This window comes from Bos indicus x Bos taurus, chromosome 10 (genome assembly GCF_003369695.1).
Source record: "Bos indicus x Bos taurus breed Angus x Brahman F1 hybrid chromosome 10, Bos_hybrid_MaternalHap_v2.0, whole genome shotgun sequence".
In the NCBI taxonomy this organism is placed as follows: domain Eukaryota; kingdom Metazoa; phylum Chordata; class Mammalia; order Artiodactyla; family Bovidae; genus Bos; species Bos indicus x Bos taurus.
The window spans coordinates 22,432,027-22,458,839 of NC_040085.1; the positions used below are offsets into that span (position 1 = coordinate 22,432,027).

Genomic DNA, 26,813 nt, shown 5'->3' on the forward strand with positions numbered 1-26,813 from the left:
CTCACCTGAAGGTCTTCCCTTACCTTCTTCATACCTCTTTCTGAACTCAGAGTTCAGTATAACTTTAATAATTACACATATTCATTCGTGAAAGTCAGGAGACTAAACAGGAAAAAAAAGGGAAAAAAAAATTAACTCACTGAAAGGCTCAGCACAGCTAACCACTAGTGTAAAACGGAAGAACATTTTTATTCTATTACAAGTTAATCACTAAAGGGCTGTTGCCTATAAGCTTCAATTGTATATAGTAGCCCATCTCATTACCTGCCTCCCAGGTAAAGAGCATTAAACGCCTTTGTGTAGCTTACAAGAAACATCCTGACCAGACCCGCCTGAGCAGTCCTCTCCTAAGGCCGACTGGAATCAGTAAATGTTTGAGTTTACTCCCTCCCCTTTTAGTATGCTGCTGCTGCTGCTAAGTCGCTTCAGTCGTGACCGACTCTGTGCGATCGCGTAGATGGAAGCCAACCAGGCTCCCCCATCCCTGGGATTCTCCAGGCAAGAGTACTGGAGTGGGTTGCCATTTCCTTCTCCAATGCATGAAAGTGAAAAGTGAAAGTGAAGTCGCTCAGCCGTGTCGGACTCTTAGCAACCCCATGGACTGCAGCCTTCCAGGCTCCGCCGCCCATGGGATTTTCCAGGCAAGAGTACTGGAGTGGGGTGCCTAAAACGCTAGCTCAGGCGAGACAGTTCTTTGGACGGTGGGAGTCCATCATCTTCTAGGTTTGCTGCTTTCCCACCAAGTGGCTATTCCTTGCCCCAACAACTCATCTCTCAATTTATTAGCGTGTCCTAAGGTGAGAAGTAGAAGCTTGGACTTTGGGAGGGGTCCCAAAATAACACTAATATTTTGATATATACTTTTAAAGACCCTATGCAAATACACCATATCAATATTTCTTTATTCTTTTAATAAAAAAATGAATTCATATTACATTAGCTGTTTATTTTATAACCCATCCTTTTACTTACCACGGCCACTCCCCCAGAAACACCCCTGCTCCTGACCTGCAGCTCCCACTGGTCAGGCCTTTCCTACAAACCCTCGGCCCTCCCGGAGCCCGGGCTCCGGCCCCACCTGCCAAGCCTCAGGGCAGCCCCGCCCCCGCCGCGGCCGGCTTCCATCCCCGGCCCCGCACCCCGCGCTCGCTGACACCTAGGCCCGGCGCTCGCGGCTCCTCCGTGGGGCCCGTTTCCGGTGGGGCAAGGGCGTCTCTGCGGGCGGCCAGCTCCCGCGCGCTCAGCATCGCCGGCGGCAGCCAGATGCAGGCGGAGCGAGGAGCTCGGGGCGGCCGGGGACGCCGACCCGGCCGCGGCCGGCCGGGCGGCGATCGCGACCGCGAGCGGGCGGGCTCCGGGACCGCCGTAGCGAGAGGTGGCGGTGGAGATGGAGGCGGCCGCCGAGGCCGCGGCCGGGGATTCCGGGGCGGCCGCGGTGGCCGAGGAGGAGGCGCCCCGCGAGGCGGCCGTCGGGAGCCGGGAGGCTGGGGCGCCAGGACCAGCGAACCGGTAAGAGGCAACGGCGGGAGGGGTCTAGTGGGGGTCGCAGCCGCGTGGGACCGGGGCTGGTGAGGGACCCCTCCGCGACTTAAGAACCGGGAGCGGCGTCCGGGGCGCGCGCCAGTTGGGCGGTGACGGCGCCTGCGCCGGGCGGGCGGCGAGCGGAGGGCGGCGGGGGCGCGCGCCGGGCTGTGCACGTGGCGCGGCTGGGGTGAGCTCCTTGCCGGCCTCTCCGCTGCGCACCCGGAGGTTCGGGGCGGAGGGCTTCTTCAGTTTACCTAAGGGCTCTTGGCCCAGTTATTAAAGAACCCGGCGGTCGAGCCTGTGGGTCCGCAAGTCTAGGGGGCGCGTTGGGTTCGGGTACGGTGTCAGTGTGATGGGCAGGGCAGCCAGGGCGTGGTTTCTGGTGTCTGACCTTGCAGAGAAATGTTTATGTTAGTAAGAAAGAAGAGATTTGGGCCTCAGTTTGTTCACTGCCTGTGCAATGCGTGTCACACAGTAGTCTCAAATGTTTATTGAATGAAAGAATGACCCCGACGGGCTGGACTCTATACTATTTGGGGCCAGGATCAGATGCACAGTTCGTTGTTTTTTTTTTTTAATAACGTAGTTCTCTGTTATTATATATGTATAGGAATCAGAGGTCATGGTCTTCATCTGTCTGAACTTGCAATCTGTAAATGTTTCAGCAGTCAGGTCTCAATTTTAATAGTATAATCGGGCGTATTCACACATTCATACTTGAAAATGTCTTACAGCTTGAAGCAGGGAATGATTTGGGGACAGACTTTTACTATATTGCTATCTTAGCTACAGGAGTTACATCACTGTCTTTATGAACTATTCTGCTGTTATTTTAACATTTGTAGTACAAAACCGTCTTTATATTTTGAATTCCCATGTGCATAGAGTGAAAATTTATTTTTGGTTAGAATTTCCTATTACTGAAGTATTTATAATACCTTAAGGGCATAATAGAATGTCCCTAAAGAAAGGAGTTGTGTACAGAAAGAGAATTGGAAGAAAATGAAAAAGCTTAAAATTAGGTTTGGCATATTCAACCTTGATTAAGGTAGATGATGAGTAAAATTTGAGAGGTATGAAGAAATTCTTAACTCACCAGGAAATGAACCTGAGCAGTCCAGTGCACACTGTATATATCACATTTTGTCTCTATAACATAATGTATATTAAACTTTATTACAACTTTTTCACAGCAACTTGAAGTTTAAACAACTTTGAATTCACTTCAGTCCCTCAGTCCTGTCGAACTGTTTGCGACCCCATGTACTGCAACATGCCAGGCTTCCCTGTCCATCACCAACTCCCGGAGCTGGCTCAAACTCATGTCCATCGAGTGGGTGATGCCATCCAACCATCTCAACTTTATAACAAATTTATTATATGCATATACATACTTTATGGGCAACCCACTCTAGTATCCTTGCCTGGAAAATCCCACGGACATAGGAGCCTTGGCAGCCTACTGTCCATGGGGTGGCAAAGAGTTGGACACAACTTAGCAACTAGAACAACAAAACAATATAAATTTTCTATGTATAAAATCTTGTTTTTATAGATTAACTGTCTGGCTTAAGCTCTTGTAGCCAGTAGTGGCAGAGCTGGGATTTACACCCAGCTGCCCTTGCCCAGGGCTTCCCTGATGGCTCATTTGAGAATCCACCTACAATGCGGGAGGTGTGGGTTTGATCCCTGGGTTGGGAAGATCCCCTGGAGGAGGGTATGGCAACCCTCTCCAGTATTCTTGCCTGAAGAATCCCCACGGACAGAGGAGCCTGGTGGGCTACAGTCCGTGGGGTTGCAGAGTCGGACACGACTGAGCGACTAAGCACACACAGCCCTTGACTGTGTTTTATTTCTCATATGTTTGCGAATCAATTACTGCTTTACTGAGAACAAAGCAGACACTCCTTGGTTGCAGGGATCATGTTTTAACAGTAATTGTAGTTGTGGTCTCTTTGGTATTTGGTCTTCATTGAACTAAATTGAGTAAAATGATAGATCATCTAGAGATGAATAATTTAAAATTTGCACTAATGTAGTAACTATTAAGACTTCAGGTTTTTATCAATTTTTAGAATGGTCTGGAAAATTCCATCTCTTATTTTCTTGTAGTATTTTCTCACTTTACAGTTTAAGGATTCAGTGTGTCAGTGAGCGTAGATGCTTGGCACGGTACCTGGGGAGTAGCTGCAGACACTCTTGCTATCACCATCATATTTTCAGGTAGAGCTGGATGAAGAGAGGTTGGAAAGATTATTCCTTCATTTTGGTTTAGGTTGGTGGCCTCTGAATCACTCCTGCTTCTCAGGTTCTGAAGTGCTGTTCCTATTTAGGCTTGCTAAGAATACCATTCTTGATGCCTAAAGACTAAACGGGACAAAGTTGGTTAAGCTGCCTTTGACTTCTTGTTCTCATATCCTACGGTGTGTTTGTACCCCAAATGGAGACTCATTGAAATGATTAGAAAGAAAAAATTTACAACAGAGTTTTAGTTTTGTAAGGACCAGGTACCTAACTCCAGAGTATAATACTGTCTGTTCCCTTTGCTTTCTGCTTTCGACTACTACGGATACATGACTTATAAATGGAAAAGAGAACAAAACAACTTCTTGATATGTAATATCCCACAGTAACTTGATTATGTTGAACCTACTAGGCATTTGCTCTTAAATCATTCCGTCTATAGATGTGAACCCCAAATCTATGGAGTTTGAGTAAGCATGTCGTAAGGCTACTTATTTTCATTGAGTATCTGCTAGAAGTGTAATATTGTACTTAATGCAATCATTAACTTAAAAATTCCCAAGTACTAGCATTTTCTTAGTTTAATCTTTTTGATGAACTATTAACAGAGTAAGTCAAGGCCTGTTGGCAGTCATTGGAAATTTTTTTCTTCCCTGTAATATTAATGGTAACTCACATTTATTGAGCACTTAGTATGAGATCGGAAAACTGAGGCACAGTTACGAGACGTTAGGTAATTTACCCAGTATAACTCAACTACCAGATTGCAGAGCCTGAACTCTGCCCAGGCATTTTAGCTCTGGAGCGACTTTGAGATTCGAAGAGGGGATGTGTGGATCCTTTTCACGTACCTGTTTTCCTGATATTTGATATAAGGTTTTAAGGTGACACATACCATTTTCAATTATTGTGGGTGTCAGATCTTTGCTTTCTTGCTCCATGTTTATGTCAGTCGCTTTTATCCATTTTTAGATTCATTCAGTTCAGTTCAGTCGCTCAGTCGTGTCCGACTCTCTGCGACCCCATGAATTGCAGCACGCCAGGCCTCCCTGTCCATCACCAACTCCTGGAGTTCACCCAGACTCACGTCCATTGAGTCAGTGATGTCATCCAGCCATCTCATCCTCTGTCGTCCCCTTCTCCTCCTGCCCCCAATCCCTCCCAGCATCAGAGTCTTTTCCAATGAGTCAACTCTTCGCATGAGGTGGCCCAAGTACTGGAGTTTCAGCTTTAGCATCATTCCTTCCAAAGAAATCCCAGGGCTGATCTCCTTCAGAATGGACTGGTTGGATTTCCTTGCAGTCCAAGGGACTCCCAAGAGTCTTCTCCAACACCACAGTTCAAAAGCATCAATTCTTCGGCGCTCAGCCTTCTTCACAGTCCAACTCTCAGATCCATACATGACCACAGGAAAAACCATAGCCTTGACTCGGCGAACCTTTGTTGGCAAAGTAATGTCTATGATTTGAAAATGCTATCTAGGTTGGTCATAACTTTCCTTCCAAGGAGTAAGCGTCTTTTAATTTCATGGCTGCAGTCACCATCTGCAGTGATTTTGGAGCCCAGAAAAATAAAGTCTGACACTGTTTCCACTGTTTCCCCATCTATTTCCCATGAAGTGATGGGACCGGATGCCATGATCTTCGTTTTCTGAATATTGAGCTTTAAGCCAACTTTTTCATTCTCCACTTTCACTTTCATCAAGAGGCTTTTGAGTTCCTCTTCACTTTCTGTCGTAAGGGTAGTATCATCTGCATATCTGAGGTTATTGATATTTCTCCTGGCAATCTTGATTCCAGCTTGTGCTTCTTCCAGCCCAGCGTTTCTCATGATGTACTCTGCATATAAGTTAAATAAGCAGGGTGACAATTATACAGCCTTGACGTACTCCTTTTCCTATTTGGAACCAGTCTGCTGTTCCATGTCCAGTTCTAACTATTGCTTCCTGACCTGCATACAAATTTCTGTCCAGTAAAAGATAAGACAGTTGTTTATGATTGCATTAAGGAGAGTAGACTTATAGGCTATTTTTTTGGATGAAACATTTTTGCTTTGCAAACAGAGATGTAAATCCTTTGCATGAGTAGTCAGTCATTAATACTAGATGCTTCTGACGTTTTTACTGCTACTATTTTACTTAGTAAAATGGAATTCTCTGACTTTGGTGTTCAAGCTTAGTGTGAACCGGTAAGAAGAAACAATGGCAAATCAAAGTTACTGGCAGTCAAAGGCACCTGCTCTTTCGTTGTGGCTGAAGGGAGTCACTTGCATCATGTCAGCCAGCTCTCAGAGACTGAGAGCCTATTAAAGCTCAAACTCAAATGACAGCCTCTAGACTGCATTGCTCCTATTTTCAGAAAGCTTGAAATAAATTAGGTTAGAAACTGAACGTGCTTAAGTGTCCCAAAAGAAGATTGCTTTGAGATTAGCTTTTGGTAATCACAGAATTGGCCCTCTCCCCTGCTGCTGCGAACTGCCGCTCCAACCCTGTAACTATTTTGGCATCCTTATCCTTCCTTGCTAATGTACCTGATGGAGGTCTGCTTTTCTCGCTGGCCATTGCTTCTTTTACATGTTTTCATTATCAACAAAGGCAACTGATCCTCGAAACTTCCTGCTTATAGCCTGCTTAAAAATATTTTGATAAATTATGTAAGAGGTTGTACTTTGTTATGAACTTTTAAATCAATGGTTCTGATTGTTTCAGAATATAAAATTTCCAACATAAAATAAATATATACTGAAAACTAGTCATTTAATACTCACTGTCATTATGTATCTGTTCTTCCACCTTTTTCTTTTCTTTTTTTGGTATTTTTTCTTGCAGTCTGAGGTATAATTGATATATAACTGTTTACAAGTTAAGATGTGCAGCATAATTTGGGTACATATATCATGAAATGATTATCATGATAAGTTTAGTGAATGTCTGTCATCTTATATAGATGCAAAATTCAAAAATAAGAAAAAATTTCCTTATGATGATTTACTGTCTTAACTTTTACGTATAACATATATCAGTGTTAATTGTTTTTATTGTGTTGTACCTTAAGTCCCTAGTACTTATTTATCTTATAACTGGAAGTTTGTATACCACCATCTATTTAGGAACCACATTAATAAACTCTTTAGCAGTAAGAAGATTGATATTATTCCTTATTCCTTCTAACTTTTGTTTTAATTTCACATCTCCCATAGAATTGGGCCCAGTGTAATATATTTTTGAACTTGAAAATTTTTTAGTGATGATCCTTTCTGCTTCCTTATAAAAAAACTGTGATTTAAAACAATGTAAATTCGAGACATAGAGAACTGACCTGTGGACACAGGGTGGGAAGGACAGCGTGGGATGAATGGAGAGAGGGGCATGGAAAAGCATACATCAGCATGTGTAAAATAGATAGCCAGCAGGAATTTGCTGTGTGACTCAGGGAGCGCAAGCCAGAGAGACAATCTAGAGGGGTGGGATGGGGAGGGAGGAGGGAGGGGGGTTAAAGGGGGAGGGGACATATGTATACCTTTGACTGATGCATGTTGATGTATGGCAGAAACCAACACAATATTGTAAAGCAATTATCCTGCAATTAAAAATAAATTTTAAAACTGTTTTGTAACCTTAAGGTTTGGGTATAAGTTTTTTCTTTTAGACTAAATTAAAATCACATTGATTTATAGCAGTATATTTTAATTAGCAATTGTTAAATGTAAGATTTTGTGAATGCATCACATTTTCCTTAGTGAGTTTAGTCGGGTGTCCGTGAATGAATATTACTTATTGCCTGAATGAGACAAGATTCACCATCAATTCTCTTCCCAAGTTTTGTTTTTAAAGATATAGGTACTGAGGAACATAGTTCTCATACATTGGTAGATGGGAATGGTTGGGGTTTCATCATATGTCTCACTCAGTTCTTTGAATGCCTTTCTGGTTATATGCCAGAATCATTATTGTAAAACATTTGAATACTCTGTCAGCTGACAACTAGATTAGGTCCCACTTCAATTTTGTTGAAAACAAGGAATTGGAAACTACTTATTTGGGAATGGTCTTTAGAGTTACACTTTTTCAACATCTACACCTATATTTCAAATTACCTTTTCTTGGGGTTCAGGGAACACAGCACAGACTGAGAATGGCCGAGAAGTTTCCTTGCCCTCAAGGGCTAAGTGTCCTGTATTTCTTTCTTTCTCTCTTTTAAAAAATGTTTTTGATGTGGACCATTTTAAAAGTCCTTACTGAATTTGTTATACTATTGTTTCTGTTTTATGTTTTGGTTTTTTGGGCCATGAGGCATGTGGGCTCTTAGCTTCCGAGCCAGAGATGGAACTTGCACCCCCTGCATTAGAAGGTGAAGTCTGAACCACTGGACTGTGAGGGAAGTCCCCATGTCCTGTATTTCCAAGATAGACTGCTCTTAGGAAAGAGTATGGACCTTGAATATCTGGAACTTGATTCTTTTAAAAACATGCGTGCTCAAAAACCCATTGAAAAACTCTTTATGAACCCCCAGACCTCTGCTTGCTCCATCTGAGGCCTGGGGACTAAGATCACATTACTTAACGAGCTCTTCTTTCTATCTGGAGCCTGTGTGGAGCCTTGTGAAAAAGGTAATGCCTGGGAACAGAGAAAATCAATATGTGAAGACTGCTAATTGCAGGACTGTCGAGGCCCTGTTCAGGGTCTCCTCCTTAGGCATGCTCTTCCTGAATATCCTGAACCACAGCTCCCGCTTGGCTCAGTGCTCCTTGTTTGAGCTGCCTTGTCATCTTGCCTCAGTTCTTGACATTCTGATTTGTATTAGACAACCGGGGCTTGCCTTGTTCACTGTTCAAAGTTGGAAAAAAAAAAAAAAAAATCACAGTACTAACCCTCCCTCCCCACAACCTGCTCAGTGGGGCTTCCCCGGTGGCGCTAGTGGTAAAGAACCCGCCTGCCAATGCAGGAGATCGGGAAGGTCTCCTGGAGGAGGGCATGGCAATCCACTCCAGTTTTCTTGACTGGAAAATCCCATAGGCAGAGGAGCCTGTCAGTCTGTAGTCCATGGGTCCATAAAGAGTTGGACACAACTGAACACAATATAGTTTAATGCAGTTATTCACCAAGAGGGTTGGGGTGTGTTTTTGTTTTTCTTTGGTGGTTTTTTTTTTTTGGTTTCTTGACATGTGCAGAATAATGTTTTCAATTTTCCAACTTTTGTCAATCTTAGTAATGTTACTGTCTTTATTTTAAACTACTGCTGGGATGGAAAACGGCAAGCTCGTAATTCCAGACTACCAGGCTGTTTCCTGGGGAATTAGGTAGTAAACCATTTCTGCTTCTTCCTGTTTTCTTTAGAAAAAGTAGTGATTACTTTTCACAATCCTGGGTAAGTAGCCTCTAGAGAGGCTGTGTAAGTTGTTGGGTCATAACCACACCACAGCATGCCTGACTTACTGTTTTTAAGAAATTAACTTAAATGGCTGTGAAGGTGTTTTCTATTCAGATGTCACTATTTTCTGCTGCAGTTTGGATTACCAATGGGAGAAATAAAGACCATATTGACACAATTATTTCTATTTTATAGAAGCAATAAAGGAGACACAGGTTGGATCCCTGGGTCGGGAACATCCCCTGGAGGACAAAATGGCAACTTATTCCAGTATTCTTGCCTGAAAAATCCCATGGACAGAGGCCTGATGGGCTACAGTCCATGGGGTTGCAGAGTCGGACACGACTGAGTGACTGAGCACGCATGCACTGATTAACTTATTAGGGCACTACATTCATTCTCTTTAAAATATCTTTCTCTTTTGTTAGAGCCATTTGTGTGTGTACATTGAGGTACCAAGAATAAGTTCTTTAATACTTTTCCTTTTTTCCTTTTGGATGGAAATAATCAACAACTTCGGTCTGAATATATTCCAAACAGGTGTCATGGAGCATTGCTTTGGGAATTGTTATAGACAGTCTCTGAGTTTAAAAAATTAAAAAAAAATTATTTATTTATTTTTTTAAAGTCACTCAGTTGTGTCTGACTCTTTGCGACCCTATGGACTATACAGTCCATGGAATTCTCCAGGCCAGAATACTGGGGTGGGTAGTCTTTCCCTTCTCCAGGGGATCTTCCCAACCCAGGGATTGAACCCAGGTCTCCTGCATTGCAGGTGGATTCTTTACCAGCTGAGCTGCAAGGGAAATCAGTCCCTCACTTTTGAGTGGATTGTGTCAAAGGATGTTGAGAAATACAAATTGATATGTGAAGTTTTATCCTGGTGTTGCAAGAATGCTGTTTTTAGAATTGGACTGACCTAATGTTTGTCAACCTTAAATTAATTAAGACAATTTCTGTAAAGAACAGTATTCCCAAGGATGCTGTTTGTACCATCCATGTCACATCACTGGTATGTGCAAATAGAATTAAAATTAGAACATAGGAGATTGATAGAATGAATTCCCTATTATACCTATTTAATCTTGCCTTCATCTTCTTGCTATTAAGGACAGATACAAATATGTCTGATCCTTAGTACCAAGTCAAACTTATATTGAGGGATGCTGCTAAGTCACTTCAGTCGTGCCCAACTCTGTGTGACCCCATAGACGGCAGCCCACCAGGCTCCCCCATGCCTGGGATTCTCCAGGCAAGAACACTGGAGTGGGTTGCCATTTCCTTCACCAATGCATGCAAGTGAAAAGTGAAACAGAAGTTGCTCAGTTGTGTCCGACTCTTTGCGACCCCATGGACTGCAGCCCACCAGGCTCCTCCATTCATGGGATTCTCCAGGCAAGAGTACGGAGTGGGGTGCCATTGCCTTCTCCATACTGAGGGATAGGAACCACATTTTAATATTAATATAGGCAAAGCTTTGGGATGGCAGAACTTTCATCTAAAATTTATGTATACTCTTGGATATATCAGTGCTGTGATTCTTCCATTTCTCTATTTAGCTGTGGAAAGTTACACTGGGAGATTGTCAGAGGATGTATATTCTGAGATAGTCACCAAATCTAGCTGTCTATAGTCTCTGGCTTGAAAGGACCATTAACATCAGCAATTTGGAAAAATGTAAAATACTTAACTAGCCTTCACTCTCAAAGTCTAAGAAAGTGTGAATTTCATTTAAAACGTGGATTTAGTGAATCTAAAGTTTACATCCCAGTAGCTGGATTTGCGATGTTGCTATGCTATGCTAAGTCACTTCAGTCGTGTCCGACTCTGTGCGACCCCAGAGATGGCAGCCCACCAGGCTTCCCTGTCCCAGGGATTCTCCAGGCAAGAACACTGGAGTGGGCTGCTATTTCCTTCTCCAATGCATGAAAGTGAAAAGTGAAAGTGAAGTCGCTCAGTCACGTCCAACTCTTAGCGACCCCATGGATTGCAGCCTAACAGGCTCCTCCGTTCATGGGATTTTCCAAGCAAGGGTACTGGAGTGGGGTGCCATTGCCTTCTCCGAGGACTAGAATATTTCAGTCTCTCTCTCTCTCTCTCTTTTTTTTTTTACTACAAGGTTTATAAAATATGTCTTTGTTTAATATTTGGGTTAATAAAAGCCTAATCTTATTTTATGCTACTGAAAAAGGCTTAATCCTTGTTATAGATACACAAACTTCAAGTCCTTCTGAAAAACTTAAATGAGTTCTCTGGGAGCAAAGCTCGATTAAAAAATGAGTATTTTTAGAGAGACAGAGTTTGGCTTCCTTTTTTTCCTTACTGCCCTTCACCCCACTCCCAGGCTGTGTTTTGGTTTCCTGCTGCTTTTTTATGTTGGCAGTCTATGATTTTATGGACTGGTTTTTATTAAGTTTATTTTTAATTTTTATTGAAGTATATTTGATTTACAATGTTGTGTTAGTTTCGGGTATACAGCAAAGTGATTCAGTTATACATACACATAAATCTACTCTTTTCCAGATTCTTTTCCCATATAGATTGTTACAGAATACTGAGTAGAATTCCAGTGCTGTACAATAAGTCCTTGCTGTTTCCCTGGTAAGTTTTAAAAGGTATCTTTCTTTTCTTCACAGCCAGGAGAATCACTGAATTAAGACATGACTAGAAAATGTTATTTTAAGAGCGGTTATTTTATGTACATTGGAGGGGGAAATTAAGGAGATAAGGCGGTTTTTCATTTTTACAATTTGGAAGTAGACTTAAAATGGAAGGTTTCTAGATGGAGTTGGCAGGTAGAGGGGCTTCAGGTTTGTATCTCATCTGTTTTTGGCGTGGCTTCCTAGGGGTCAGGGAGGAGATGGGAAATGTCTGTTGATGTCAGGCTGTCCATGCTGGCGGGGGCACCATGGTGATCCCATGTAGGATGGAGTCCCTGAAAGCTTAAGTATTAGAGTTGAATTATGGACAAATAGGAATTACTGTTTTTAGGTGGTAGATAGCAGGACTTTATAGACAAATGAATAGCTAAGGTATGACTTCTCAAAACCTAAGTATCTTATTTTTCCCTGTCTCTCTTCCTTTCTTTCCTTTTTGTCCCACCTGTGTTTTTGTTTTTTCACTTTTCTTTCAGGGGTTATATCTCATGGTGATCAATGTGTTTTGCAGTTTAGCAGATGCTTAGAATCCTACCTTCCAACCCCCACTTATTAGTTGTAAAACCTCAGGAAAGTTGCATAAGCTTTCTAAAGCTCAGTTCTCTTACTATATAGGGTGAGTAAGAGTGTCTACCTTACGAAATTGTAAAGACTGAAAATAGATGAACACAATCAAAGGTGGCTCTTTTATCTACATTCACTCCGCTGTCCTCATCCGTGCAGTCTTCTCAGAGTATACAGGGGAAATGGAAAGCTACACACTTAGTCATATACATGAACTTACATTGTTGTTGTTCAGTCGCTCAGTTGTGTCTGACTCTTTGCAACTCCATGAACTGCAGCACGCCAGGCTTCCCTGTCCTTCACCATCTCCTGAAGCTTGCTCAAACTCACGTCCATCGAGTCGGTGATGCCATCCAACCATCTCATCCTCTGTCACCCCCTTCTCTTTCTGCCCTCAATCTTTCCCAGCATCAGGGGCTTTTCCAATGAGTCGGCTCTTCACATCAAGTGGCCAGGGGTACTGGAGCTTCAGCTTCAGCATCAGACGTTCCAGTGAATATTCAGGATTGATTTCCTTTAGGATTGACTGGTTGGATCTCTTTGGTGTTCAAGACTCTGAAGAGTCTTCTCCAACACCACAGTTCCTTTGTCAACAAAGTGATGTTTCTGCTTTTTAAAACATTGTCTAGGTTTGTCATAGCTTTCCTCCCAGAGAGTAAGCGTCTTTTAATTTCATGGCTGCAGTCACCATCTGCAGTGATTTTGGAGCCCAAGAAAATAAAATCTGCCACTGCATCCACTTTTCCCCCATCTATTTGCCATGAAGTATTGGGACCAGATGCCATGATCTTTTTAAGACTAAAAATGTCTCGGAAGACTTTTTAGTGTTTAATATGAGAGACTTTTTTTTTGAAGCTGTCAGTTTGGGATTGATCACATATGTTAGAATATGTTAAGTAGGCAACAGCTAATGATTTTTAATTATTTAGCCAAATATATTTTATCATTTTATGAGGCTATTTTCATGATTCTTCTGAAGATTTTGGCTCCTAATTTAGTTTGTATTTTTTAGTACATCCTGGATGACACTCACTTATGTGTGACTGATGCACACTACATCATGGTTTCCATTATGTGATTTTTTCAATTCTAAACTCATCTCAAATTTGACCTCTTTCAACACGCCTCCCCATGTTATCAAAATCAGTCTGTTACCTTTCCTTCTCTTTTGTATCAGAGAAAAATGTATCTTCTAAGACCAAAAGTTCTACCTATTCTTTTAAATTACAGAAAAATACCAAGAAAAAAATAAAAAGTACCATGGGGCTTCCCTGGTAGCTCAACTGGTAAAGAATCCTCCTGCAGTGCAGGAGACCCTGGTTCAATTTCTGGTTCGGTAAGATCCCCTGGAGAAGGAAATGGCAACCCACTCCAGTATTCTTGCCTGGAAAATCCCTGTTGACAGAGGAGCCTGGCAGGCTATAGTCCATGGGGTTGCAAAGAGTAGGACAGGACTAAGCACGATAATATCACCACCCAGATATAACCACTGTTTAACATTTTGATGTTAAATGAAACTGGAAAGATGTCATGATAAGACTTTTTTTTTTTTCATGATAAGACTTTTAAGGAAAAAAAGATAATATGTGTTTACTGGAAATTATAAGATATATACACGCATTTAAAATATCCTAAAAGGGTATGAATGCATATCAAGCTATCTATGTGGAGTGGGGAAGATAGAGTTTGTGGAACTTTATTGTTCCCTTCATTCAGTTTTTTTTTTTTTTATAGTTGTGTGTTATTAGAAATATAAATATATGCCATTTTGGAAAGAGGATTCTACAAATGAACTTTGATTAGAAAATAAGATGAGTCAGGTGGGCAAGAGGATATGCATTTACAAATCATAGGGATTATCTTTGGGTGGAAGGACTGAATAGTGTCATGCATCATACAGAGGGCTTCCTGTGGAAAGAGGATCACTTTAGCTTGGACTGGTTATGTTCCTGTCTTTTTTCCTATTTCTCTCTCTCTACATATACACACACTGTTTTGTTTTTTTCTTAAAGATTTCTTGAATCTTTAGGAGTAAATGGTAGACATGATGTCCCTTTACCCCTAAACACTGCAGTTGTATTTTCTAAAAGCAAGGCAATCCCATATATAACATTAGCACAATTATCAAAATCAAGAATTAAACAGTATTGTACAATGCTGTAATCTAATCTTATTGAGATTTTTCCAGCTGACCCAATAATGTACTTCGTTAGGCTTTGAATCTCAAGGGAATGACATACAGATGTAGGACAATTCACTGTGGCACTTACCGTGGCATCCTCACTAGTCGATTTCTGTTAAGTGGCTGGGTTCTCAGTTGCCTATTTCCTGCTGTTTTTTATTTTTATTTTTTTTTCAACCTCTACACTTCTCATTTTATAAGTTACTTGAAATTCTTTTAGTAAACTTCTTTTCTGCCTGCTGCTACTGCTAAGTCTCTTCAGTCGTGTCCGACTCTGTGTGACCCCATGGACTGCAGCCCACCAGGCTTCTCCGTCCATGGGATTCTCCAGGCAAGAACACTGGAGTGGGTTGCCATTTCCTTCTCCAATACATGAAAGTGGAAAGTGAAAGTGAAGTTGCTCAGTTGTGTCCGACTCTTAGCGACCCCATGGACTGCAGCCCACCAGGCTCCTCCGCCCATGGGATTTTCCAGGCAACAGTACTGCAGTGGGGTGCCATCGCCTTCTCCTCTTTTCTGCCTGAGTTAGCCATAATTGATTTCTACAGTTTGCAACCCAAACTTTGACTAATAGATTATCTTTTTCGCACTTTTTCAAAATCTTATTCATCTTCACACGCTCAGTTCATTGAAAGTCACCTTTTTTTTTCACGAAGCTTCTAGTTTTCATCAGTAGTTTTACTTTGTAAGTACAGCAGTTAGTGTTCATCTTCATTTTATTATAGTCAGTTATTGTGTATTACTGTCATTAATTGTAAGCTACTTGAAGGCTGGTACATGTTATAGCATTGTGATGTTTGGGCAAGTAGAGGATTTATAAGGTAAAAGGGGCAAGCTAGACAGGTAGTAAAAACAACACCCAGTTGTGGGTGTGACTGGTGATGGAAGTAAAGTCTGATGCTGTGAAGAGCAATATTGCATAGGAACGTGGAATGTTAGGTCCATGAATCAAGGCAAATTGGAAGTAGTCAAACAGGAGATGGCAAGAGTGAATGTCGACATTCTACGAATCAGCAAACTGAAATGGACGGGAATAGGTGAATTTAACTCAGATCACTGTTATATCTACTACTGCGGGCAGGAATCCCTTAGAAGAAATGGAGTAGCCATCATAGTCAACAAGAGTCTGAAATGCAGTATTTGGATACAATCTCAAAAATGACAGAATGATCTCTGTTCATTTCCAAGGCAAACCATTCAATATCACAGTAACCCAAGTCTATACCCCAGCCAGTAATGCTGAAGAAGCTGAGGATGAACGGTTCTATGAAGACTTACAAGATCTTCTAGAACTAACACCCAAAAAAGATGTCCTTTTTATTATAGGGGACTGGAATGCAAAAGTAGCAAGTCAAGAGATACCTGGAGTAACAGGCAAATTTGGTCTTGGAGTACAAAACAAAGCAGGTCAAAAGATAACAGTTTTGCCAAGAGAACACACTGGTCATAGCAAACACCCTTTCCAACAACACAAGAGAATACTCTACACATGGACATCACCAGATGGTCAATACTGAAGTCAGACTGACTACATTCTATGCAGCCAAAGATGGAGAAGCTCTATACAGTCAGCAAAAACAAGACCGGGAGCTGACTGCGGCTCAGATCATGAACTCCTTATTGCCAAATTCAGACTTAAATTGAAGAAAGTAGGGAAAGCCACTAGACAATTCAGGTATGACCTAAATAAAATTCCTTACAATTATACAGTGGAAGTGACAAATAGTTTTAAGGGACTAGATCTGATAGAGTGCCTGAAGAACTATGGATGGAGGTTCGTGACATTGTGCAGGAGGCAGGGATCAAGACCATCCCCAAGAAAAAGAAATGCAAAAAGCCAAAGTGGTTGTCTGAGGAGGCCTTACAAATAGCTGAGAAAAGAAGAGAAGTGAAAGGCAAAGATGAAAAGGAGAGATACACCCATTTGAATGCAGAGTTTCAAAGAATAGCAAGGAGAGATGCCTTCCTCAGTGATCAGTGCAAAGAAATAGAGGAAAACAATAGAATGGGAAAGACTAGACATCTCTTCAAGAAAATGAGAGATACCTAGGGAACATTTCATCCAAAGATGGGCACAATAAAGGACAGAAATTGTATGGACCTAACAGAAGCAGAACATATTAAGAAGAGGTGGCAAGAATACACAGAAGAACTATATAAAAAAGATATTCATGACCCAGATAATCACGATGGTGTTATCACTCACCTAGAGCCAGACATCCTGGAATGTGAAGTCAAGTCCTTAGGAAGCATCACTACGAAAAAGCTAGTGGAGGTGATGGAATACCAGTTGAGCTATTTCAAATCCTAAAAGATGATGCCATGAAAGTGTTGCACTCAGTATGCCAGCAAATTTGGAAAACTCAGCAGTGGCCACAGGACTGGAAAAGGTCAGTTTTCATTCCAATCCCAAAGAAAGGCAATGCAAAGAATTCTCAAACTACTGCACAATTGTACTCATCTCACACGCTAGTAAAGTAATGCTCAAAATTCTCCAATCCAGGCTTCAACAGTACGTGAACTATGATCTTTCAGATTTTCATGCTGGATTTAAAAAATGCAGAGGAACCAAAGATCAAAGGATCATCGAAAAAGCAAGAGAGTTCCATAAAAACATCTACTTCTGCTTTATTGACTACACCAAAGCCTTTGACTGTGTGGATCACAACAAACTGTGGAAAATTCTTCAAGAGATGGGAATGCCAGGCCACCTGACCTGCCTCCTGAGAAATCTGTATGCAGATTAGGAAGCAACAGTTAGAACTGAACATGGAATAACAGACTGGTTCCAAATTAGGAAAGGAGTACGTCAAGGCTGTATATTGTCACCCTGCGTATTTAAGTTATATGCAGAGTACATCATGAGAAACGCTGGGCTGGATGAAGCACAAGCTGGAATCAAGATTGCCAGGAGAAATATCAATAACCTCAGATACGCAGATGACACCACCCGTATGGCAGAAAGTGAAGAAGAACTAAAGAGCCTCTTCATGAAAGTGAAAGAGGAGAGTGAAAAGTTGGCTTAAAACTCAACATTCAGAAAACTAAGATTATGGCATCTGGTCCCATCACTTCCTTACAGATAGATGGGGAAACAGTGGAAACAGTAACAGACTTTATTTTTTTTTTGAGCTCCAAAATCACTGCAGATGGTGACTGTAGCCATGAAATTAAAAGATGCTTGCTCCTTGGAAGAAAAGTTATGACCAGCCTAGACAGCATATTAAAAAACAGAGATATTACTTTGCCAACAAAGTCCATCTAGTTAAAGCTATGGTTTTTCCAGTAGTTAGGTATGGATGTGAGACTTGGACTATAAAGAAAGTTGAGCACCAAAGAATTGATACTTTTGAACTGTGGTGTTGGAGAAGACTCTTGAGATTGGACTGCAAGGAGATCCAACCAGTCCGTCCTAAAGGAGATCAGTCCTGAATATTCATTGGAAGGACTGATGCTGAAGCTGAAACTCTAATACTTTGGCCCCCTGATGTCAAGATTTGACTCACTGGAAAAGACCCTGATGATGGGAAAGATTGAAAGCGGGAGGAGAAGGGGACAACAGAGGATGAGGTGGTTGGATGGCATCACCAACTCAATGGACATGACTTTCAGTAAACTCCAGGAGTTGGTGATGGACAGGGAGGCCTGGTGTGCTGCAGTCCATGGGGTCGCAGAGTTGGACATGACTGAGCGACTGAACTGAGAGAGGTACTGTGTTTTTAGACAGTGCCATTTGGGGAGTTCAGGTCAGCAGAATTATGTTTCATTTGCGTTTGTTACTCTATTTGAAGTACCCTTCTTTTGATGGTTGAAAGCTTAGTAACTAAAAAATTACTGCTCTCCCAAGGGCCAGATCTATACAACAGCTTTAAATCGCATTGGATTTTATATTTTCTTTGTTCTAAATATTTAAACTTTCCAGTTTGAGCAAACAACAGAGTTTTTAAACTATGAGAATAAAATAGGAATTATAGTATCCAGGAGTCTTATATAGCACCCGTTTTCACTATTTTGTTCTCTATTCGTGTTTAAAAATTTTTTTTAATTAATTTATTTATGTTTTAAACTCATTTGTTGCATGTATTATTTAAACTTGGATCTTAATTTTGTTTACACTTTGAAGTCCTGCCACTTTTACCTTTGCCATTTTTTTGGTCAGTTATTAAATATTAGAGAAGTTATTTTTTAAAGCTACCTGATGATATAGCCTTGGTCCAGCAATTCCATATTTAGCAATTTCTCTTATGTATATATCTGAATAGTTAGCTTATGTAAATAGATGACTGTTGTTTGCAACATTGTTTAAAATAAGGACAATCTAGAAACAAGTTCCTAAATCTCTCTGCAGAAGGACTGGTTATGTTATGTCCATGCAGAGATTATCTGCAGCTGTTAAATAACAGGATAGATACAGGAAAAGTCTAATATTAAGGGAAAAGGTTACTTCAGAAAAGTAAGTATAGTATTACTGCATTTGTGTAAAAAGAGGATATTCACACATAGGCGTAGAATAGGAGGCTATACAGGAAGCATGTAGTGGTTACCTTTTGGGAAGAAGACTAGTAGAAAAGGAGGATTTTCCTTTATATTTTTCTGTTCAGTTCAGTGGTTCAGTCGTGTCTAACTCTTTGCAACCCCATGAACCACAGCATGCCAGGCCTCCCTGTCCATCACCAACTCCTGGAGTCGATTCAAACCCATGTCCATCGAGTCGGTGATACCATCCAACCATCTCATCCTCTGTCGTCCCCTTCTCCTTCTGCCCTCAATCTTTCCCAGCATCAGGATCTTTTCCAGTGAGTCAAATCTTGATATCAGGGGGCCGAAGTACTGGAGTTTCAGCTTCAACATCCGTCCTTTCAATGAACACGTAGGACTGATCTCTTTTAGGATAGACTGGTTGGATCTCCTTGCAGTCCAAGAGACTCTCAAGAGTCTTCTCCAACACCACAGTTCAAAAGCAGCAGTTCTTTTGCGCTCAGCTTTCTTCACCATCAAACGCTCACATCCATACATGACTACTGGAAAAACCATAGCCTTGACTAGACGGACCTTTGTTGACAAAGTAATGTCTCTGCTTTTTAATATGCTGTCTAGGTTGGTCATAACTTTCCTTCCAAGGAGTAAGCGTCTTTTAATTTCATGGCTGCAATTACCATCTATAGTGATTTGGGAGGCCCTCAAAATCAAGTCAGCCACTGTTTCCCCATCTATTTGCCATGAAGTGATGGGACCAGATGCCATGATCTTAGTTTTCTGAATATTGAGCTTTCAGCCAACTTTTTCACTCTCCTCTTTCACTTTCATGAAGAGGTTTTTTAGTTCTTCTTCACTTTCTGCCATAAGGGTGGTGTCATCTGCATATCTGAGGTTATTGATATTTCTCCCGGCAATCTTGATTCCAGCTTGTGCTTTTTCCAGTCCAGCGTTTGTCATGATGTACTCTGCATATAAGTTAAATAAGCAGGGTGACAATATACAGCCTTGATGTACTCCTTTTCCTATTTAGAAGCAGTCTGTTGTTCCATGTCCAGTTTTAACTGTTGCTTCCTGACCTGCATGCAGTTTCTCAAGAGGCATATCTTTCTGTAGTATTTGAATTTTTATTTTGTTGCCATGAACAGACATCACTCATATGAGTAAAGAAACAAATCAAACATCAAGTTAACTAGAACTGCTTTTTCAAAGTAGGTTCTCAAAGTCATTCTTACATTTAAATTATGATCAGAACCTCCATATTTTGGAGGCAGGCAGTATTGAATGTGATTTTATAGATGAAGAAATTAGTAGTTGGGTGTACTTTAGGCCATTTAAGTAATACAGCCACCTAGTTGGTGGTGGGATGAATACTTGAACTTGAGGTTTGTAACTTCTAGGATAAGTTTTTTTTTTTTTGCTGTTGCTTATGAATGCTTAAAATAATGAATTGTGAATTGTTTTTTCCCTCTTAGAAGAGTTATGTATTTTTCATGCTTTCCTATCAAGCATATATATCTTTCTTTTCTATTATAGCAAATAGGCTACATTGAATTTTAGTTTCTCCCTTAGAACTTTATTAACTTAAGCTTTTGTAGTTTATTCTGTATGTATCTTATTGCTCTTAGAGATAGCAGAAGAGAGGGTAGTAAACTGTGAGGTTGGGAATTTAAGATTTTCACCAGATGAAACAGAAATGGAGGTTTCTGCCCAGTATCCTGGTCTTGGGGTGTGGTTTTACCACACTGTACTTCCCAGACTGATAAAAGCCTTGCTTCCATCCCCCAGATTCCAGTTCCTTTAGTGGCCTACTGTGCTATGTGGTATTAAAAAGATATCAAAAGATATTAAAAAAACTGTGAAACTTTTGCATCCCACTTCCCTTCCCTTCTCAGTTTCTTTTCTTTCTAAAATTGGGACGTCTATAGAGGAACTAAAAAGCCTCTTGATGAAAGTGAAAGTGGAGAGTGAAAAAGTTGGCTTAAAGCTCAACATTCAGAAAACGAAGATCATGGCATCCGGTCCCATCACTTCATGGGAAATAGATGGGGAAACAGTGGAAACAGTGTCAGACTTTATTTTGGGGGGCTCCAAAATCACTGCAGATGGTGACTGCAGCCATGAAATTAAAAGATGCTTACTCCTTGGAAGGAAAGTTATGACCAACCTAGATAGCATATTCAAAAGCAGAGACATTACGTTGCCAACAAAGGTTCGTCTAGTCAAGGCTATGGTTTTTCCTGTGGTCATGTATGGATGTGAGAGTTGGAGTGTGAAGAAGGCTGAGGGCCGAAGAATTGATGCTTTTGAACTGTGGTGTTGGAGAAGACTCTTGAGAGTCCCTTGGACTGCAAGGAGATCCACCCAGTCCATTCTGAAGGAGATCAGCCCTGGGATTTCTTTGGAAGGAATGATGCTAAAGCTGAAACTCCAGTACTTTGGCCACCTCATGCGAAGAGTTGACTCATTGGAAAAGACTCTGATGCTGGGAGGGATTGAGGGCAGAAGGAGAAGGGGACGACAGAGGATGAGATGGCTGGATGGCATCACTGACTCGATGGACATGAGTCTGAGTGAACTCTGGGAGGTGATGGACAGGGAGGCCTGGCGTGCTGCGATTCATGGGGTCGCAAAGAGTCGGACACGACTGAGCGACTGATCTGATCTGATCTGATAGCAAACAAATATTAATCTATTCTCATTCTCTCTCACTTATAAAACATTTAAGTGTGAAAATCATATGAAACCACTCAATTTTAGAATATCATCAGTATAGTTTATAATCAATGAAATCATCCTGTAGCTTAAAAATCATGTTAGATTGAGATGTGCTCTGTAGAGCAGACTGCTTAAAAATGACTGAAATGGTGATGCTTCTTTCTCTTTACAAAAGTTAAAGGATTTTTTTTTTTTCAAATAAGAAGTGAATAATAGAGATAAAAGTGAATGTGTAAGTGCTTTTTGGCCTAATCAAATAAAGTACAGTTGAGCCGTCTGTCAAATGCATGTTGAACTAGATGTATGAACTCCAAGGCCCTTGTCCGGCTCCAAAACAGCAATGAAAATAAAATTTCAGGCCACCCCCAGGCATCATCTGCTGCACCGAATGTGTGTCTGCTCAAAGCTGACATGAAACCAGAAGCCAAAGCAATTTTAGCCTTGAACAGCAGGTGGGGTAGGCAGTCCAACTTTTTTCCAAATGGGAGTAACATTCATTTTCATACTTTAGTGATGGATTGAACAACCTTGGAATGCGTGCCAACCTGAGTGTGTTCAAACCTTAACTGAGTGGATCAGAACAGCAGCAACAAAATCTTCATTGTAATTATAATTCTTCACTCCTCAGTTTTGACTGTTACTTAGATTGTTGATATTATTTCAAACCAGATTGAGAATCTGAGAAATGATATACACTCATCATTTCGTGTTTCTTCTCTCCATGTTTTGTTAGACTAGTACAGTCGTAACCATAGAGGAAAAAAAGAGTGAGAATCAGAGAAACAAGTTGTAGGAGAAAATCTTCTTTTGATGTTGGAGTTTCTTATCTTTTGTATGTGTGAGCTTTGGTGCATATGTCATGGCTAAGGGTAATTCAGGCAAGGATGATGAACAAATGTGTGAGTTTAATATGGTGCTTCATTTATCCTTAATGTAGGTTTTCTAGATGAAAAATTTGACTGAAACTGACTTGCAGTATGAACTCCAGATCTGGTATGTATTATCATATTTGTGAAATTTCAGTATAGTTTCACTGATTGTTGGCATTAGTGGCTTAGAGTCAAGGTAGAGCTTACAGAATAAATTTTTTAGAATAAACAGCAAACTTTGGAAGTATGTTTCTTTTGAGTTATGTGCCTCTTCTGATACATGGACTTGTGTTTACCTCCTTCATTTTCTGGATTGTAGAAATTGAGTTTATATTTGCAGTTTATGTATACAGTGGCTTTTGGTGCCTTAGCCATCTGTATTTCCCACTTCCAAAGCTAGTATATCCTTAAAAACAGATTTATTTTAAAAGAACAAATTAAAGAGGCATCTTTCTTTTTTTAGTGTAGGAACTGACTGTATATGTTGTATAAACACATACAGTTGGCCTGTGCCCCTCTCTATATCTACACATATATTAGCATGTTAATAAATATATAAGTTGATTGTTAATATACTATTTGGAAGCTCTTTATATTCCCAGTTTTTAGTTTCTTAATTTATGTGACTTAATAGTTTTCCCTAATGAATATTTTCTGGGCAAAATATGTTCCTTTTTTGCTTCTTGACCTAAATAATGATTACTGATGATGTAAAGAACTGAATGTTTCTGTTTCCCCAAAACTGACACTTTGAGGCCTTAACCCCCAGGTGATGGCATTTGAAGACAGGGCTTACGAGGAGGTGATAAGTCGTAAGGGCAGGGCCCTAGTCTGATTGAGCTGGTGCTCTTGTCAGGAAAGGAAGAGAGACCAGAGCCCTTTCTCCTTGACTTGTGAGGATATAGCGAGAAGGCAGGCATCTAACCAGCCAGGTAGGTCCTTACTGACCTGAGGACCTCACAAGGTCTGCGGCCGCCTTGATCTTGCAGTTCCCAGCCTCCAGAACCATGAGGAATAATTTTCTGCTGTTTAAGCCACACAGTCTGTGGTATTTTGTTTTGGCAGTCTGTATGACTAATACAGATGGTTTTCTAACCATAAATAGTTTTATATTGGTTAGTGTGAAGACTTCAGATGAAACAGATTAAGAAACTGATGGGAATTTTAATGCAAACTAAGACCACTTGACTGTTTCTGAAATGAATAGTCCAGTCTAGTTTTTGTTGTAGCTTACATATATCAGTTCTTTTAGTTACTGATCTTTAGATTCTCTTATTTGTGATTGTTTACTTCATATGCAAATGACACCTTTCCCCGCCTTTAATTGGCCTATGGTAAAGATGCCATCTGATACTGGGTTAAAAAAGTCTTTACTGTTTAACTCAGGAGAGTTCTTTTTAGAGGTAGCATATTCGTTCTCATTGTTGCTGTAACAAATTACCAAAAACTTAGTGGTCTAAGACAATATAGATGACTATCTTATGGCTCTGGAGTCCCACTATGGGTTTCACTGAGCTAAAATCAGGTGTCTACAGGGCTGTGTTCCTTTTTGGAGGCTCCAGGGAGAATGTTTCCTGCTTCTAGAGGCTGCTTACGTTCCTTGGCTCTTGGCTTCTTCCTCTGTCTTCAAAGTCAGCAACATAGCATCTTTCTGACTTCTGTGGTCACATCTCTTTTCCTTTTTTTTCTGCCTCCCTCTTTTACTCTTAATGAATTCTTGTGATTACATTGGGCCCATCTGTATATTCCAGAGCAATCTCCCTATTTCAGGGTCAGCTAATTAGCAACCTTAATTCCTATCTGCAATCCTATGGCCCTTTTGCAGTGTACCCAAACATATTCCTATATTCAGGGGCTTAGGGCTTGAACATCTTTGGGGAGCCATTATTCTGCCTATCACAGGCAGAAAGTGATATATTTAACAAAGCATAAGAAAATTTTGCTTGGAAAATTGTTCTTACCTTTCAGCCTGTGTTTTCTTGGAAGGATCGCGGTATGTATTTCTCAATTGCCTAAACCTGTGTCCTCTTTTGAAAAACAAAAATCTTGTCTATTCTGTGCTCAATAATAAACACGTTAGCTTTTTTCCCTCTAAAATGTTCACGTACCCTCCCCCACCCAAGTGTTTGAGCTAAATAAGGTTTGTCACACCTGTACTTAGCCTACAACTGGGCCACTGTTTCAGATTTCTGGAGTATTTTAGGCTCTGGGATGTAATGTTCTCACTTTTGCTCAACTTAAAAATGTCTCGAGCTTGCTTTATTCTTATTACCAGCTCCATTTCTCCATAATAGTAATTATTTGCTGTTGTTATTGTGAACTTATTTAAAGAAGTAAGCATGCCTCACATTTTCTAAACATGTTCATATACTTAAGAGGTAGGTAGAGTATGGATAGTGCTTGTTGAGGAAAAAGTGGAAGATCTACAACTTGAATTACCTAGTTGATTAGAGGCTGATTTTCAGTCTCGTTGTACCAACTGAATAACTCATAGCAGTAGGATAAGGTGGTTGCTTTTGTTGGTATGTGGTCTCAGAGCATGTATCCTGCAGGGAGATTTTATATAAATATATTTCTCAAAATAGACTTTATAGACTTTTTAGAACAGTTTTAAATTTAGAGAAATTAAGAGACTAGTATAGACAGTCCCTAAATATCCCATGCTGTTTTTTTCCCATTATTAACATCTCACATTAGTAAGGAACATTTGTTACAATTAATGAACCAATATTGATTTATTATAATTAACAAGAAATCATGCTGTCAATTCTGTTTTCTAGTAGAAAAGGAATAATTTGGCATTTGAGAACATTATTTATGAAAAATAACTTGTGTTTGGGGGGTTGATTAATTATGCTTTGTTCTTAAACTCTGTGATTTGACTTTGTATTGGCTTCTTAATCTGTGAAGGCTGACTGTAAAGTGGATTTGAATATTAGGTTTAGCTCTGAGTTTGAAAGTAATTTTTTTGGTTAGTAAAATTTTTTGAGAATGAGAGATGATCAGATTAAACCTTGCGTTTTTCATGTCTCTGGGTCTCCCTTCCCATTACATTTAGAATAAAATCTGGATTCCTCACCCTGCTTTGTAAGGCTCTTCATGCTCTGACTCCTGTGAACCTCTCAGAGCTTGCTCCTTCACTCTGTAGCCAGGATACTGGCTTCACTTCTGGTTTTCGAATGTGGCAAGATTGTTCTCTCCTAAGGGCCTGACCCTTCTGCCTCTTCACCCCCAGGTCCCTGCATGACTTACTCCCTCACTTATCTGGTTCTCTGCTTGAATGTCTCTAAAGATGGTTTGCTGATGATTCTATATAAAATAGTGCTTTCATCATTCTCTAAAGCATTACCCTGCTTTATCTTTGTAGGGTCTTATTTGTCACTACCTGAAAGCACTGTGTTTTATGCATGTAGTTATACAAACATTATATATCTGTTTATGTGTTGGTTGTTTGACTCCTACAGTAGAACGTCAGCTTCAAGAGGGCAGGGAATGTTTCATGCACATCAAACAGTACCTGGCGTAGTGTAGACTCTCAGTGGATACTTATGTGACCGAATAATGGAGTTTGTCTTTAAGCATGGCATTAGAATATTCTGGAAACATTCATGTTTATTTTCTGTTAGTATTTTTCTGGCTTTCCTGCTAAAACTAAAAGCACTAAAGGGAGGCTGAGTGTAGCTGAAACCTCATCCGCTCTCTGGGCTCCTCTCTGCATACAGTCCTCTATTTTGCCATCGGTGAAAAGAGCCAGAAGGACTTTAAATGCCTGCGCCCAAGAAAGAAGCATCTATCAGAATTTCCAACATCGGCTTTCTTTCTTTTGGGGCCCTTAACAGCCGGAACATGTGTGGATTAGTCTTTCTTAGTCTCTAGCGGCATACCTGATGAGCAGCTGTTTACAATGAACAGTTCCCCACCCACCAGCCTCTTACACCCCATGTGATTGGCGGGGAGCGTAAGAGGCAAGGCCTCCAGAGTGAGGAGTAGGATAGGACAGTGGTCCAGAGGTCAGGAAGTTTTGGTTTTCTTCCCTGTGTTTTTGAGGGTATAAGATAAACCATGACACCCAAGAGGAGAGTGAGAAATGTGCACGGATGCCGTGGTTTTATGAGACTCAGTGATGGGGTTCTCTTTCCCCTAGTGATACTATCAAGTGGAAGGTGAGAAACAGGCTGGCCCTCAGCTCAGGTGTGTGGCATATCTCATA

The 26,813-nt window shown here is 40.8% G+C and overlaps 2 protein-coding genes across 2 annotated transcripts in view; one reads left to right on the forward strand and one right to left on the reverse strand.

Annotated features, from left to right (window-relative positions):
* Positions 1-26,813, reverse strand: part of CHRM5 (cholinergic receptor muscarinic 5) — an 88,557-nt gene that overhangs the window by 19,010 nt on the left and 42,734 nt on the right. The window lies entirely within an intron of this gene.
* AVEN (apoptosis and caspase activation inhibitor) overlaps positions 1,104-26,813 on the forward strand; it is a 191,847-nt gene continuing 166,137 nt past the window's right edge. The window contains exon 1 of the mRNA XM_027553460.1: positions 1,104-1,509. Within this exon, the coding sequence (XP_027409261.1) occupies positions 1,264-1,509 (246 nt within the window). The 5' untranslated portion in view covers positions 1,104-1,263. The remainder of the gene's footprint in view (positions 1,510-26,813) is intronic.